Source organism: Schistocerca gregaria, chromosome 1, assembly GCF_023897955.1.
Source record: "Schistocerca gregaria isolate iqSchGreg1 chromosome 1, iqSchGreg1.2, whole genome shotgun sequence".
Lineage (NCBI taxonomy): Eukaryota > Metazoa > Arthropoda > Insecta > Orthoptera > Acrididae > Schistocerca > Schistocerca gregaria.
Genome location: NC_064920.1, coordinates 956,031,535 through 956,049,528, shown reverse-complemented (window position 1 = coordinate 956,049,528; position 17,994 = coordinate 956,031,535). Strand labels below are relative to the sequence as shown.

Sequence of the window (17,994 nt, the reverse complement as noted above, 5' to 3'; positions counted from 1 at the left end):
TACGCCTCCGCTGTGGTTGCACCTACAGTACGGTCATCTGTATCGCTGAGGCACGCAAGCCCCATCAACGGCAAGGTCCATGGTTCATCAGGAAGATTGTAGACTTTAGCTTGTCAGTAAGCATCTTGCCGTAATACACACGGTTTTACTGTTGTTCCACTGTCCTGGTAATGTTCCAGTTCTGGGCCTTATGCATCCCAAAAATTGGTAAGCATCAGTTTTCCTGCAGGTGGTTCGGTTTTGAGCTTTTTCCTGTTGGGCGATTTTGGATGTTTCCATTCCATACTACTCCGTTTACTGTCCAGCTCATAGTGGTGGATCCAAGTTTCGTCATCAGTGATGATTCTGATTGTGGACCCATCACATTCGTTATCATGACAGTCTAACTGTAAATATTTTTGCAGATGTCAAAGCATGCAACATTGAGTTGTTTTGGGATTCACCTTCCACAAACTTGATGAAACCCAGGTCTGTTGTGAACGATTTCATAGGCAGACACATGACTAATTTGCAGACAATGTGCCACTTTATCAATAGTCACTTATCTGTCTACGAGAACAATCATTTAAGGACAATGTTGTCTTCATTCATGGCCATGAATGGTCATCTGGCTTCTTCCTCATATGTATCACTAGTGTGATCATTTTTGAATTTTGCAGTCCTTTCCTAGACACTCTGTTGTGGCAAGACACTGTTGCAGATAGATTGTGACTCCCGATACACCTTCTGACCATAAAAATTGCATTACTGCTTGTTATTCCTCTTTATTGCTAATTTCGTATGGAGCAGCCACAGTCTATCTGCAACAGGAGGAAGACAAATGGAGGAATTAGGATCAAATTTTCATAGCAGAAGCAGAACGGCATCTCTCTAAAATATGTGAGAGAGAAATCAGTGTGAACAACATGAGAAGAGTTATGTCAACATTGCAGAATTTTTTTGACTTATCCTCATATAATAATAGTCATTGTTGTCCTTTTGATATACACTACTGGATTATCAGTGCATTACAGTTTTCATTAATCAGCATACGGGCTGATATAATCTTCTTGGGTTGACAGCTGAGTCAATGTATCATTCCGACAACGTTTCAGCAAGTTTTTTACGTGCCATCTTCAGACAAAGTGTCAGGTTCACATCTCGTTTGGATTTTTATAGCCACTGAATCACGGGCTTCTCTGCATCCACGGTGCAGTCGGGCCAATCAGGCGCGAGCGGTATTGGCGTGGCGGTGCATGGTGGGGTGGGGGGGAGCCACAGGTACCATGTCCCAGCATCTTCTTTCAGTGAGCTTGTTTATTCCATTTGCCACCACCGTCCTGCCTCCATCAGTGCGCTTACTTCATATTCTTGCTAATGTTTTCCCCCCATGCGGTGCTGAGTTGGAAGTCACGATCCCAGTTGACCAGGTTATCATGTCTCGTACCTCCACTTCTTCCCCACCACATCACTGCCACCGCTGCCGTGCCGATTGTGCTCACACGTGATTGGCCAGAGCAGCACCAAGAGCGGAGAGAAGCCTGTGGTCCAGCGGCTATAAAGATCCATACGAGACATGAACCCAACACTTCTCATGAAGGTGGCAAGTAAGAAACATGCATGAGAATGCAGTTGAAACTATTGTGCTAAAGACGTATAATGTGTATCCAAAAGACATGTGGCCTCTAATTGAAAAAGTGCAATGATGATATTTCTACTATCAAAAGATTCAGGTTTAGCCCCCCTTTTGGATATCTGGGAGGGGGCTGCCTAGTGGGAGGTAATCATGAGAAAAATATTAATAACCAACAAAAGAGTAACGTTCCAGGGATCAGGGTATGGATTGTTAGAAGCTTGAACACGGTGGGGGTGTTATAAAACCTGAAAAGCAAACTGTAAAGACAGTGTAGATATAGTGGTTGTCAGTGCAGTGAAATGGAAAGAAGGCAAGAATTTCTGGTGAGACAAAAATAGGGTAACATCGATGGCAGCAGAAAACAATGTAATGGGGGAGGATTAGTTGTGAATAGTAAGGTAGGGCAGAGGTCATCACAACAATTTTCATTGTCTAAAGGGAGATATAATCATGGTGGATTGGAGTTTGGTAATAGGGAAAGGGCTAGAAGATACAATTATGGGAGGATATGGCCTTGGTAGTGGAATGAGAGGGGACAAAGACTAATTGAGTTCTGCAGTACATATCAAGACACTGTTCAAAAATCATATGTGGATGAGGTATAGTTACATCATGCTCAAGCAAAGATTCTGATATCAGATACTGGATTGTAATGCATTTCCAGGAGCAGATGTAGATTAGCTCACAATTAAGTAATGATAAAGAGTAGACTAAAGATTAGGAGAATTTTGCAGAAGAATCGATGTGCAAAGAAAGGGATACTGAAGTACTGAAGAATGATGAGATGCATTTGAAGTTCTCAAAGGCTATAGGTACATCCCTTCCACAACAAAAAATTGCAAAAATAACAACCAGTCTATCAACTGTTCACCAGAATGAATGGCCACTGCCAAACTGTTGCCAAGAACAAAGTTTATCATCCAGTGGAATCTGGACCTTCTGGATCCTTGCCTCCATCGCAAGTTATTCTGGTAACAAATCCTTTGCTCTTGTAACCCTCCTAGCCTGAGTAACTGTGCCACCCTTCCCTCTCATATTCTTAGCCAGCAAACCTGCCACCTCCCTCCAAGCCACCCAGCTGCCCACCCCAACCATGCTTCCTGCCTCAACCATGCTTCCTGCCTTCTGCCCCCCTCTCTCTCCTACCCACCCCATCCGACACAACCCCGATCTCACCCTAGTACACCTGCTGAAACGCAATTGTGTGTCCAGCAGACACAGTGTAGGGCCATAGGTGCGTATATGTGCATGTGTATTTGTACATTAGCATAACAAAGGATTTATTCCAAAAGCTAGCAAGTTTTCTTTCTCTTTTGTGTGTGCCTGTCAATGACAACATGCTTCTGCTGTTTGATGAGTAGTCTCCTTTAGTCCTAAAGTAAATACAGAAATTTGACAGAAAAACTTAGATGCAAGGAAGGTAACTGCAAAGAAACATTTGGTAATAGATGGCATACTTCAGTTGATCAATGAAAGCAGGAAGTACAAATGTGTTCAGTTAAAAACAGGAATGAAATAAATAGGAAGTGCAGGGAACACAAAGTGAACTAGCTGCAGCAAAAATGTGAAGCAACAGAAAGAAATGATTATTGGAAGCACTGGCTCAGCTTATAGAAAAGCCCAAACAAGCTTCACTGAAATTAAAAGCAGTAGCATCAACATTAATGGACAGTGTGACTTCCACTACTAAATGCAGAGGAGAGAGCAAATAGGTGGAAGGAGTAGATTCAAGTCCTGTGCAAAGGGAAGGAAATGTCTGATTAAATGATAAAAGAAGAAATGGGAATAGATATGGAAGACACAGGGATCTGGTGTTTGTCGGAGTTTAACAGAGCCTTGGGAAAATCCAATCAAATAAGATAGAAGGGATAGGTAGCATATCTTGGGAATTCTTAAATGCATTGGGGACGTTCAACCAAACAAATATTCAAGTTACTGTATAGAATCTGAGACTAGACATGTAAAATCAGACCTTAGGAAAACTGCCATCCACACAATCATAAATATGGCAATGACAAACAAATGCGAGAACTATCATCCAATCAGCTTATGAGCAGGTGCACCGAAGATGTTAACTAGAGCAATACGCAGAAGAATGAGAAACAAAATTAAAGCTATGCTAGATGACTGTGAGTTGGACTTTCAGTAAGATTAAAGGCACCAAAGCTAGTTTTGACATTGCTCTTGATAATGTAAACTCGACTTAAGAAAAGTAGAGGCACATAAATAGGATTCATGGACCTATAAAAAGCATTCAATAATGTAAAATGGTGCGCAGTTTTCAAAATTCTGAGAAACATAGAAGTAAGCTAAAGGGTAGTGATAGTCAACCTTTTTTACCCCCCCCTCCCACCAACTTTTGTTTTTCTGTTAGTATTAAAATGTTCTAACCACCCACCAGTTCCAATGTAATGGTGATGTGGGGAAGTAGCTTCATATAATTTACATTACAGCAAGTTAAACCATATAATAATAATTATTTAAGAAAAACTTTTTCAAAACTTTAAGAAAACCTATTGAACATGTTTTTAAAATCTCTACCACTCACCATGAAAGCTGGAACTCCCGGTTGTGGGCGGGCATTAGGGACCAGGTTGACTCCACTGTTGTAGGGAAAGACAAGTAATGCACAATGTGTGCAAGAACCAAGACGGAACAGTGGGAATGGAAGGCCAAGAACAAAGTGCTTGGATTAAAAAGGATGTAGGACAGGTATGCAGTCTTTTGTACGTACTGTTTGGTCTAGACATTGGCTATTAAAAAATTCAAGAGTGGAATTCAGAGTGAAAAGATGCCACTGAGAAGATTTGCTGATGCCATTGCTATCCTCAATTAAAATGGGGAACAATTACAGGAACTGTTAAATGGAATGAACAGTCTAATGAATATGGAAGTAAACTGAAGAAAGATGAAAGTAATGAGATGTAGCAGGAATGAGATTACTGATAAACTTATCTTCAGAATTAGTGACCATGAAGGAATAAAAGTTAAGGGTTTCTCCTACCTAGGAAGCAAAGTAACACACAACAAAGCAAAGTGGACAAAAAAAGTAGACTAGCACAGTCACAGATAGTGTTTCTGGCCAAACAAAGTCTACTAGTACCAAATATTAGCCTTAATTTGAGGAAGAAATTTCTGAGAATGTACATTTTGATCCTAGTATTGTATGGTCAGTGAGAAAACTGAAAAAGAAGAGAACAGAAGTGCTCGAGCTATGGTGCTGTATAAGGATGTTGAAAATTAGGTGGACCTGGAGAATAAACAATCAAGAAAGGAACATATGGAAAACACTGACAAGCAAAAGAGACAGGATAATGAAACATTTGGGACATAGGGGGATAAGTTCCATGGTACTAGAGCAGCTGTGTAAGAGGTAAAAACTGTAGGGGAAGACAGAGATTAGAATCCATTCAATAAATAATTGTGAAGGATGCAAGTGCTACTCTGAGAAGATGTTAATATGAGAGAAATTTACCTTGGACTGCATCACGTCAATCAAAACTTTTTTGTAGGGAGCGCATTGTGCTCATGTGGGAGCGATCTAGATGCGGTAACACAATAAACTGGTAGCCAAGATCGCAGGAATTCTTTTTATTCCATGATTACCAGTTTTGGTGAAACTAAAGCCACCATAATTGGATCTTAGGACACATAAAGGTTACAACATCAGAGCAAACAGTGATGATATTAATAGTTGCCTATAACATGCAGGCCTTACAAAATTGTCGTGAGTAGCACATAGGTACGTGATAGAGACTATTAACATTTATAATGTCATCTCTCTTGTAAGCCTTTGTGCTACGACAAAGATCCGATGATGGCGGCTTTAGTTTCATCAAAACCGGTAATCATGGATTGAAAAGAATTCCTGCAATCTTGGCTACCAGTTTATTGTGTTTCAATCAAGACTGATGATAAAAAGAGGGAAAAAAAACATTAATATATTGACAGTGTATTCTTGTACACTATGCCTGTCACCATTTCCTAAATGATGTAATTGTAACCAGAGAACACATTAGTGTGTGAGTGGCACCATGAAACTCAGTTATCTGATTTTGTGCTATTGGTCTTGCCACATGGAACTTACACAGATATGACTTTAATTTACTACATTGCTAAATGGCTGCCTCTCAGTTGTTTAACAGTATCTGCAAATAGCCAAAACAACACACTAAATATAACCATGTTTCTTTGGAAACATGCTTTTAAATACATTTTAAAGGCCCTTCCTATTTTCCTTTTTACCTCATGACTACCTCTTTTGGTCAAGTCCATTATTGCAGAAGGGACGTTCTCTCACATTTTCTATGCAGTATCTTCACCACAGAAAAAGTATTCCTCCACAAAAACCTTTTAGAAGTTTCCAAGCTATGGTTACACTTCACTCTGAACTGACCTGCATTATGACTTGTCTTAAGAAAATAGGCTCTCATTTATGCAGTACTTGAAATGATCAAATGAGTAAATAAAGTATAAAATCAATCAATACAAGAAAATTCTTTCCATTTATGTGACAACTGAATTGAAAAGTTGTGAATTTTATGAACATGAACTTAAGATCCTGACTAATTATCTTTTATTACTTGGTGTTCAAGATTGAGTTGGAATATATAGGGATTATCAATCTCACAGGTTATTATTTACAGATGAACACTTTAGGAATGTGGATGCTATTTACATAGTCACGTTACAAGCTAGCACTTATTACTTGTTAATATCAGTTACATGTTTGAGAAGTGGGACATTGTTTGTAGAAACATCTACTTCTCAACAAGAATCCAACTAGGTTAGTGCCTATGAGAATGTCAACACATCCTTGAACTTTAACGGTGATGTTTTCTTGCAAAGATGTAATTGAAAGTAACTCTGTCTCTGAATTGGAAATGGCCCATTAATGCTTCATACTTTGATGGGAAGACCTTCCAGTCTGTTGTGTTTGTGGTAATATTGCCTTTATTTTAGTTAATTATGAGCAAGTGTAGCATAGCTCTTAAGATTTTGTGAATTGTCTGGACTTCAGTCTAAGCTCACAGAATGCATGTCTTATTGCCACTGAAAGATTTGCTCATTGTTTTGTAGTCCAATGACGGCTTTCCATATGTATCTGCTTGTACTTTCATTCTTTTAAAATTTTTTTTAATTACTTGGTGTGACTCAGTCCAGACTATAGATCCAAACGTATCAAGTTCAATACAGAGTCTGTCTTGGGAATTTTAGCTGTCACTACGTTTTTCAGTTTTCGCCATGTTTGGTCACATGACAATTTCTTCTTCTTCTTCTTCTTCTTCTTCCTCCTCTTCTTCTTCTTCCACCTGGGTCAGAATATTGATGTACCAGGAAATCGCACAGCCCTACTTACGGTATATAATCCTGTCCGTATCCAAAGAATTTCCTGATATGTGAGTAGGAAGATCTATACTGACATCAGTTTTCAACTAAAATTGAGTAATTCTATATCTCAGGGCCTGGAAGCAACATCACCGGTTTGGTGAGCAGCCCATCTCATTTGTCTGCTGTATGGCAGTCCATCCTGTTAAATTGCCCTAGAGGTACTGACACCTGCGAGATATGAGTGTCTGGATTGAACATTGTCCTCGACTTCAGTCATTATTCCTAACCTCCCTCAAATTACCACATTTTGCAGTAACATGTAACTGGGTATCGCCATTTTTAAACTGTTGATGAAATGTGTGTGTCAGATTTTTCTGTATGCTGTAAAATAATTATGATGATAAATTTTGCTTCAGCGAGAGATAATTCAGTTTTAAAAAATTTCTCTTTACAGTTGGTGAGAACCGTGTCAGATTTATTTCGACTGGTCCCATTTTCAGTATTCATCATTGTACCCTTTATGGAGCTGTTATTACCAGTGGCAATAAAATTATTTCCTGGAATGCTACCATCAACATTTCAAACTGCAAGAGAGAAGGTAAGTTAAATATGTTTGCCTTCAAAACTGAAGTTCAGTCATAAAAGATTAGGCTACATATATATTTAGTATTTCCCCAGAAATATCCTTGAAATGTACATAATAAATCATAAAACAATTTTCAATAATGGATAGCTAGAAACAAAATCCCATACTTTGTAAATGCGTATTAAAATAGTATTGATTAATGAAGTGAATATGACAGTAGTGCAGTAAAGATAAAAAGTTAGTGATACTTCAGGTAATTCTCATGTTATCCTCTGTAACTGAAAGGAAATAAGAAAGAGCATGCTTTTCAGCCAAGCAACTTCTAGGCATACTGTGAACGGAAGACAGCTATGTGCTGAATTTAAGCAAGTAATTCAGCATCCCGACATAAGGAAGATTCCAACCACAAATGTAAGAATAAGAATTACAGTGATGTAGAACAGGAAAAAAATTGTTTGTACTTATTTGACTCTCTTATAGACAGCTCTGTGAGTTTATTTCAGTGCTATTTAATGTGACGTGTATGAAATCTAATGACAATCTACCCTCTTTTACAGTGATTTCTCTATGAAGTGGAAGTGTTAGTGTCTCTAAAAATTTCTTGGGAAGTTAATCATAATTTTAAATTTTCATTTGGTTGTCATAGCATGTACCTTTCAATGTAATATTTCATTTTGTTTACCTTTCAGGAGGATAAAATGAAACAAGCATTGAAAGTGAAGCTTGAAATGGCAAAATTTCTTCAGAAAACGCTGGATGACATGGCTGTTCAAGGAAAGGGACACAAGTCTGAAAGAGCTAAAGAATTCCATGACTTCTTTGTAAAGGTAGTGTTAGGTGTATAATTACTTTCACATTTTTTTCTTCCAGTAAGAGATGCAATTGCTCCAGTCCAAATTCTTAAACATATGGCTATTACAAGTAAGTAAGGTGAGTGCAAATTACTTGGTGAGAAGAAAACTGTATTAGTTAATATCATTTTAAATGGTGATTTTTGGAAAATGAAAAGTCAAAAGAATTTGTGAGTAACTGTTTATTTCAATAAGTATGTTGAAACTCTTAAGTTAGTCAGATTCTCCATGAGCTTCTGGAATTGCACTCTCTTCTACACAAGAGTTACAAGAAGTATGTCCTAAATTAAAGTGCATTTAACATGTAGAGGTTCTTAAATTTCATTTCCTTGTCTTTGATTAAAACAGTGATATGTATTGAAATGACAGGTTAATTACATTAGGACATGGTATATCTGTTGAACCACAGAATAGTCCTAGATATATTTATATAGAAATGGTCTGAATAGTAGTTAGAAGTTGTGAGAGGCTTGTTCGGCTGAATATTAGACTTGTTCACCAAAGTAACAGAAAACCTGAGAGTCACATAGTAGCACTTACAATAACCTTTCAAAGTAGGAAATGTTACCCATTCAGCTGTATATGTGATTCTCCTTTCTCAATAGTGCTATATAATATTGAATATTCTGTAAAGCCATTTTGAACGTCTTCTCTTTAAACCAAATAGTTCAGGAATCCACCTGTTATATCAAAGAACATAATGAAGGAACTGTGCTAGAATTTCAGATATATGTTGATTCATTACATGAAAATTACATTATAAGTTAACAGATGTGGTGGAGACCCTCCATTGTAAACAAAAAAGAAACTGTAAGACAGTAGGCATAAAGCAGAGTGTTCTAAATGAGTATATGCAATTTTCAACTGGAAAATGCTCAGTTAGCAGATAACGAATGCACGATGCTTTCAATTAATGCTGTAGCAGATCCTTGTAATAGGATCCCTCTCGTAAGCTCAAGAATTCTTGGACATACCAAGACTGTTAGTAACACAAAAATTAAAGTCCAAGCATTTCTTCACAGCATTGGGACAAACTACACAAAAGCTAAAGAAAGCATGAATCTTGGTGTAGAGGGATTGCTATCAAAATAAAGCACTAACACATTCCATTTTACCTGTAATTCATCATGAGAATTGCATAGGCATATCCTTCTGGTTGAATATGAATGGATGTTGCTTGAGGCATGAAATTGTCTGGATCTTCTAGGAGGTATGGACTACTTAAGCATAGTATAATTAGTAATAATGTTGTTAATGCAAATTTTGTGCACTTCATTAAGTGTAATAGTTTGGCATCTCACTACATGCTGAGCCAAGAATCAGTTACAAGTAGAACAAGTGACAGGCTTGGTTTTTTGCTAAGACACTGAAAAATTTTGGTTCATCTACAGAAGAAATTGAATATAAAAACCTGTACTGGAATACTGCTAAATGGGTTGGATCCATGTTATTTGGAATAACTGTACACATAAAGAGGATAAAAAAATGGCAGTGCCACCAGTCACAGATTTATTGGCTCTCAAAATAGTGTATGTGGTATTTTTTTCTTCTCTTAGGCTGTCATTTATTTATTTTCATGATTGGTTTGTGGCCTATTAAGCCATTGTCTTCTGAATAAATTTGCCAAAAGTCTCAATTTGTATTGATTTACACACTGTTTGAGGTGTTTTGCTATTTATTTTGTGCATATAAAATGGGGAAATATGCACAAATTAAAAATCTAAACACCTAGAACAGATTGTAAACTAATATGAATTGAGACACAGATTGTGAAAATGCTGCCAATTTAGATATTCAGCAGATTTAAAGACGGCTTCATCAGTTGCACTGATACTGACAGATAAATAACAGTATAAGTGAAGAAAAATGCTCCCTTCATTAAATAAATATTCAGCTATGGTACCCTCCAAGAAGGAGATCCAGAACAAGTTTCCTGAAAATATTGACAAAATTGTGAACTGCTGGGTACTCTCTTAATAGTGTATTGCTTGACAATTTCAGCACTTCATGCCACCTCATTGTAATTGCGCCACTAAACATGACACATTGGGCATGTTGATTATGTGAATGTGCATATAATGTTGTAGACAGTTGTTCAGATTCCTGTTTGACCATCGAGATTTGACTTTTCTTTGGTTTCCATAAACTGCTTAAGGCAAATACTGTCTTTGGAAAGGTCTGATTTCCTTCCCCAACCTGAGTGTCTGTGCCATCTTTTAGTCTTCCTTTTGTTAATGCCTCTTAATGTAGTGTATTTTTACAATGAGCTCTTGTTTCGCCAGTCAACCAGTAAGTTTCATTTCACAGTACACATGACGCAGAAGTCACCTTTTTTATTATACATATAAAAGAAAAGCCTTTAATATTTTATTTTTCATATCTGCCTGTGGGGAAACTTTACTCCATTAATTATATGCAGTTCAATTTTATTGCAGAATTTCTGTTCACAAAGTGTGAAGGAATAGTATTTGACTCTGGAACCACATTTTGGAAGCATGCATACAGACACCATTCATTGATACTAAGCAAGATTGATCAAATCAGTCTGTAGGAACACCAGGACAATTCGTTTACTATGATCATTAGCTATTCCTTACCATATCCTTCCTTGAGCTGAACTACTGCTCTACCCCTAATGACTGCTGATGAAAGAAATTCTAATAAGCTCCTCACTTTTTTTTCACAGTCTCACCTTACCTTAGCTTACCTTTATTCCCTTTCCCTCAGTGTATTATTTCTGTTCTTTTACAACCCTTTCAGATTCCCCTAAATCTGCAAGTTCATTATTATTACTAGTATGGGTGATGACGTAACAGTCATAGCAGATTCTGAGGGGGGCACAAACTATATATTAAAACTATTGTCTGATGCTGTGGACAACCATAAATGGAAAATAAACACAAACAAACAATACTGAAATAATAGTGAAAGACAGTTAAAAATACAAAAGCAAGTAAATGAATTGTGCTATTTTGGAAGAACGGTAACCAATGACAACAGAAGAATAATAAATATTAAAAGAAGAGTTGCAGTAACCAAATAAGCCTTCAGAAATAAGAATAATTTATTGACTAACAACTTATCTCAATACAGAAACAAGAAAAAAATTATCAAGACATGTATTTGGAGCATTTTAAGTCACTGATATGCAGAGTGACCACTGGGGAAAGAGGAAAAGAATGAAATTAGTACCAGCAGAGATGTGGGTGTGAAGAACAGCTGCAAAAAGATCCTGAACTGAAAGAATATTCAATAAACAAATACTGGAAGAAATCATTAACATTATAGAGAGACCACAAACTAAATTAATTGTATACCTAATTCAATTTAACAGTGTTCTGATGATGGCCGAAGTAGAGAGGACATAAAATGTAGACTGGCAATGGCAAGGAAAGCGTTTCTGTAGAAGAGAAATTTGTTAACATCGAGTATAGATTTAAGCATCAGGAAGTCGTTTCTGAAAGTATTTGTATGGAGTGTTGCCATTAATGGAAGTGAAACATGGACGATAAATAGTTTAGACAAGAAGAGAATAGAAGCTTTCGAAATGTGGTGCTACAGAAGAATGCTGAAGATTAGATGGGTAGATCGCATAACTAATGAGGAGGTATTGAATAGAATTGAGGAAAAGAGGAGTTTGTGGAACAAATTGACAAGAAGAAGGGACCGGTCGGTAGGACATGTTCTGAGGCATCAGGGGATCACAAATTTAGCATTGTAGGGCAGTGTGGCGGGTAAAAATCGAAGAGGGAAACCAAGAGATGAATACACTAAGCAGATTCAGAAGGATGTAGGTTGCAGTAAGTACTGGGAGATGATGAAGCTTGCACAGGATAGAGTAGCATGGAGAGCTGCATCAAACCAGTCTTAGGACTGAAGACAACAACAACAACAACAACAACAGTATAAGTAATAGTCTTGTCTGCTTTACTGTCCTACACAGAATAGGTAGCAAAAGTTCAGTATCAGTCAGTGTGGAGGGACATTGTGAACAGTGGAACAAATGACAGTTTTAAGTGGTTACTAATGGCTAAGTTCACGTGGGAAACAGCTGGCTAGAAACAAGAGTTCAAAACGCAGCAAGGTTATCGTAAGCATTCTAGAACATTCACAAGTGAATACCAAGAGAGAGAGATAAGATACAAAAAGCACTAGTCACTCACAGTGTCAAATGGCACAGTCTAAAAGTTTCAAGATATAACAAAAAAGTTGTTCTACGGGACTGCATGCATGTATTTAAACACAGATCTACACCAGAGGGTACAGACCCTGAGGAACAGATATAGTGTGTTACCTGTCAAAGGAGAAGAGCTTCATTCAGCTATAGAAAAAAAGCAAACTAGGATCAGGGTACCAGGTCACAATTATTGCAAAACCTAGTGGAAGTGTGGCCAGGTAATAGAGGATATTAAGGTACTGACTATAGATTTGAGTGAATAAGACTAGATATCGATAGCTGAGGAGCAGGAAACAGCCTGGCACATTATAATACAATATCAGCAGTGATCTGGGGAAGCTAGCAGCAGCAACCTCACACATAAATATGGACTTCATTGAGGTTCTGCAGTGTCACAATTCTGGATTAACAAAGCCATCAAATGAGTTAATCATGAACTGACAGGTTTGCTACTGAGTTCAGGTGGTGCTCACACTGGTGCCACACCAGTTTTTGCCACTGGGAAAAGAGATGCACACGACACAGCCTACACCTTAACAACAGGAGGAAGGTGGGTAAACAGAACCAACAGTTGAAAATATATGTAGGGGGGATGGTGGCACAGTCACCAGTGTTAGAATTCCTGTGAGTATAGGTTTGAAAGATGAGCCTTTTTTACGTTAAATGCCCCGTTCAGACAGACAGCTTTAAAAGGGGTCCAGATAAGTTGAGTGACACATGGAAAGAACTTGTATGGATAAGCTTACCATTATGCATCAGAATGTTAGATGACTAGAAAACAAAGTTAATGAACATTGTATTTTTTTATATGATCTAGAATGTCAAAGAAAGTTGATGTATTATGCCTCACTGAACATTGTGTAAATATAGGAATCTGTATGTTAAACATGTAGGAAATTAAATTAGCAGTCAATTTGTGTAAAGAAAATATGGAAATAAGATGAGTTGTCATATAACTTAATGATGTCAGGACCGAATCTGGTTGGCCAAGCGAGGTGGTGTGCAGTGGTTAGCACACTGGCTTCACATTTGGGAGGTCAACAGTTCAAACCTGCGTCTAGCCATCCTGATTCAGGTTTTCCATGATTTCCCTCAACTGCTTCAGGTAAATGCTGTAATGAAAGGGCATGGCCTATTTCATTCCCCATCTTTCTCTAATACAAGCATTTACTCCATCTCTAATGACGACATTGCCAATGGGATTTTAAAAACTAATCTCCGTCTCCTCCAAATCTGTTGAAACCAGTAGTTTCTGCTTGGATCAACAATTGGAAACCTGTGGTTGTGAATTGCTGCTATCATAAAAGTAATTTATATTTCTTGCAATACATGGATCTCCACCAGGAAGCTTTCAAATATTCCTACAAAATTTTGTGTCATTATTATGTCACAGTGCAGATGTTACTCTGTGGAAATTCTAATTTTAATTTTCTATAGGGTTTGGATGCCAGAGAAAATTTGAAAGTGTTACTCAACACTTATAAAGTTAGTACTGTTGTTCAATTTTCCATCAGAATTACAGGAGCAGGACTCCAATTGCCAAAACTGTTTAAGTGAACACATACCGACGTAAATGTTCATCCAGTGATGACTAATCTCTGAACATGTTGCACAGCTAACCAGACTAAGCAATTTACATGATTACAGTGAAATGGTATCATGATAAACAGAATAATTAACAAACAAACAACAGAAGGTTACCAGGCTGCAAGACAGGAAGCTGATGGGAATAATGTGTATAATGTGACTGATGTCAGTTCCAGGTTTAATGTACTTATAGTTGGTCTTCTTTTAATTGTTGACAAATGTTTTCCCAAGGGGAAAAGTATGGTGCTGATGTGACATCAGAAAAGCCCTGGATAACAAAAGAATCAAAATATGCTAAATGAAAAGGAAATTGTTTGAATCGGTTGGATAAACAGAGAAGTAGGGCCATTACATATTACAACAGCATGCTGAAAAGTAATGGCTTTGAATTTTTTATGTGAAAACTCTTAAAGCTTTTTAAATAAAACAAATGCTACTAACATTCTACAGCTTTCTTCTTCATATCTACATAGTTATTTCTCAACATAGTCACCGAGCAATGAACACACCTCTAACAAGAGTCCAATTTGTTGATACCATCTCTGTAGAATGTTCGGCTTTGTTGATGGAGCCACAACCTCACCTCTATTTGCACCACATCATCACAGTCAAAGTGGAGTCCTTAATGGTCAGATCGTTGCAGATGTTGCAGCTTGTCTGTGGTGTGGCATTGTCTTGCTGCAAGAGTGTGCGCTTCATGGGTGGACAAACTCTTTCAAATTCAGAACTCAATCATAGAATGCTGTTTCTCGTGCCACGTGTAGTTGCATTACACATGGCCAATTTACATGTCAAAACTCAGAGCACCCATACAAGAAAAGAAGGTGATCAAAAGGCAAAAGAAAAAAAATCTTTGTATACTGTTTGAGGTTAATAGCTTGGATAATAAAATTAAGTCTGTATGGAATCACTGTTGTGTTGTTGTGATCTTCAGTGCAGAGACTGGTTTGATGCAGCTCTCCATGCTACTCTATCCTGTGCAAGCTTCATCATCTCCCAGTACCTACTGCAACCTACATCTTTCTGAATCAGTGTTGACATCAGTATGCTTCTAAATTGTAAAGGATTATGTGTTAGTGAGTTTGTATACAGTACTGTAAAGGTGCAGTTAAAATGCCCAACCCCTTGAAGAGATAAATACAAGATGACTGCGGATTAACACCACATAAAATTCCTACTGCTAGGAAGGAGAGGTACTTAACAGTCAGTTGCAATCCCTTTAATTTTTATTATTGTTACATGTCTCAATTTTGGCTGTAAATAACCATCTTGTGTGTTAAAATACAAGGGAAATACAGCATCAGAACTAATGTAATTTACATAATGATAAGAAAAATACCATGTTGTCCAATAGCAGCTGTACATTCTGATCAACATACCATTTGAGTTACAATCCAACAAACTCACGGCAGTACATGTCGCCATACAATCTTATTGATGTGTAGGGAGAACGAAACTGAGGTAATTGTTTACAGCAATAGTAGGTGCCTTAGTTTAAGTCATGTAGTGCAAGCAACACCCTCTATGTTCCAAATTAACTGAGTTTCATTTCAATAAAGTAGCTTCAAACCCTTTTTTTTTTTTTTTAAATTTCCAAAATCAACAAGTATATTTGCATATTGTTTCGAAATATTCAAGAAATGCCAACTTATAACATTCTTGGTTGTATTTTAGTGGTGAAGCAATCCACCAAAATATATGCAAAGAATCATTAATAGGTTCAGATAACTGTTATACAAAATTGTTGCGTCACTTTAGGAATAGAAATTTTAAAAATTAAAAAAAGTGTTGTCTCTGATCAACATCAGTTTGTTTCTCCCTATATCTCAGTAAGATCTTGTTGTGGTACTGCCATGAGTTTATTGGAGTGTAACTCAAATGATATGTTGACCAGAATGTGCAGCTGCCAGTGGATAATGTGGTGTTTTTCTTATTGTTCTGTTTAAAATAAATTAATTCTGATTCTGTAATTTCCTTGTATTTCAGCACTCAAGATGGCTATTCATAACAAAAATTTAGATAAGCAAGAGTAATAGGGAATCAAAGTTGATTCTTACTGCTTGCTTCTGTGCAGTCAGTACTTTCTCTAAGTTATGAGTTACCCAGAAAATTATTGAGTGAAAAGATGCAAAATGTGTTTGGATGTTGGTTCATTTGTTACCAAGACTAGCAATTGTACAAGGAGCGTAAGTTGTTAAAATGATTTGTCTAAGCAACTCACTAATATGGTTCTCGCATTTCAAGTTTCTGTCAATGTGGAACTTCCTACCATGTTTATTGATACCTGTTCATTTGCTACATTTCTTCGTATGACTATTTGTTGTACAGAAGTGAATGTATTTTCTCAGTATTAAGTAGTAGTCCATTTTCAGAGAACTACTCAAAAATTCTTTGAAAAACATTATTAACAATTTCTTCCACACACACAGGGTTTATTATAGTATTAACATCATCTCAGAAAGTACAAGTTCTGCTTGATGAATAAGTGAAAGGTCATATACAGTGTGTCTCCAAAAGCCCATCTTCTCCCAAGACATGAAAATGCATGTGGACTAGGAGCCGGTGAAGTTGCAGCATTGAATTCCATGTTCCACTACACTGTGGGGTGTAAAATGAAAAATCTGAGATGTTGAACTTCTGACTCGTGGAGAGGAATGCGGCTGATGAGATGCGACATCGTTTTATGCCACAAGCAGAATTTATGAGCTATCTATTATATTGAGTCACACTACATATTTGGTGGGCTTTCTTGGTCATAGAGTACTTGATATTAATATAAGCTGTTTCAAACCATCAGAAAATTCAGGCTCTCTCATTTTAGCCACAATTTGCTGTAATAAAATGACAGGAAACTACTATTGGTAGTCAAAGACTTTCTATATGCTTGGTGTTTTCATTATTATAACGTGTGTGCTATGAAAGTATACTGTTTCAATGCTGCAGCATAATGATGATCTATTAAAAATTCTCATTTTAAAACAATTTATCATAGTGAAATATCAAATAATGACATGTGGAGTTAATTTTTAGGCAGTGTGTACCGTATGGATAAGCAGCTGCCAGCAGCAAGTCGTATACTCCTAGCTTACTTATTTGTTACATAGTTTAATTCTTAATTTCTTTGTGTGTTTTTGGGTACTTGCATTGTTTAATTCATAAATTTCGGGTGTATTATAGTATTTGAGAGCTGTAGCATCGCGCTTTAGTGTTTACTTGTAGATTCTTACTTACATTGCGTGTGAGTTTCGTATAGGAGGTGTAATTTTGAGTTTTAGTTACTGTAATCGTAAATTCAGGCATATTGTAGCGCAGTCATTAGGCATTTGTACAGGTTAGTTAATACATTCTTTGCTTGTTTTGCTTGCATTACTTAGGCACGGACTCATGTTTCAGTAACTGTTGTTCAACATCGATTAGAATGGACAGGGACTGCAATTGCTGTGTTCGGATGAGGGCTGAGTTGGCATCCCTTCGCTCACAGCTGCAAGCGGCACTGACTTCAGTCGCACAGCTTGAGGCTGTTGCCAATGGGCACCACTGTGGGGAGCCGGACTTGGGTATCACGGGGATGTCAACCTTATCCCGTCTGTTCCCAGATCGGTCTGCCGCTGTGGTTGCCCCGGTTGCTGCCCGCAGTGGGGCTGAGCCCTCGCCTGTGGTTGATTGGGAGGTCGTTCCAAGGCATGGCAGGCAGCGAAAGACATCCCTGGAGGCTGATCAGAAAGCCTCCCCGGTGCGTCTGACAAATAGGTTTCAAGCCTCCCCGGTGCGTCTGACAAATAGGTTTCAGGCACTGTCTCTGGCTGAGCCAGCAGCAGCTGCCTGCCCTGTTTCAGAGGATCATTCT

At 37.6% G+C, this 17,994-nt stretch overlaps 1 protein-coding gene across 1 annotated transcript in view; it reads left to right on the top strand.

Moving 5' to 3' along the window:
* The window catches only part of LOC126276302 (mitochondrial proton/calcium exchanger protein-like), a 110,113-nt gene that overhangs the window by 33,389 nt on the left and 58,730 nt on the right, over nt 1-17,994 (top strand). The window contains exons 3-4 of the mRNA XM_049977265.1: nt 7,401-7,544; nt 8,222-8,359. Of these exons, the coding sequence (XP_049833222.1) occupies nt 7,401-7,544; nt 8,222-8,359 (282 nt within the window). The remainder of the gene's footprint in view (nt 1-7,400; nt 7,545-8,221; nt 8,360-17,994) is intronic.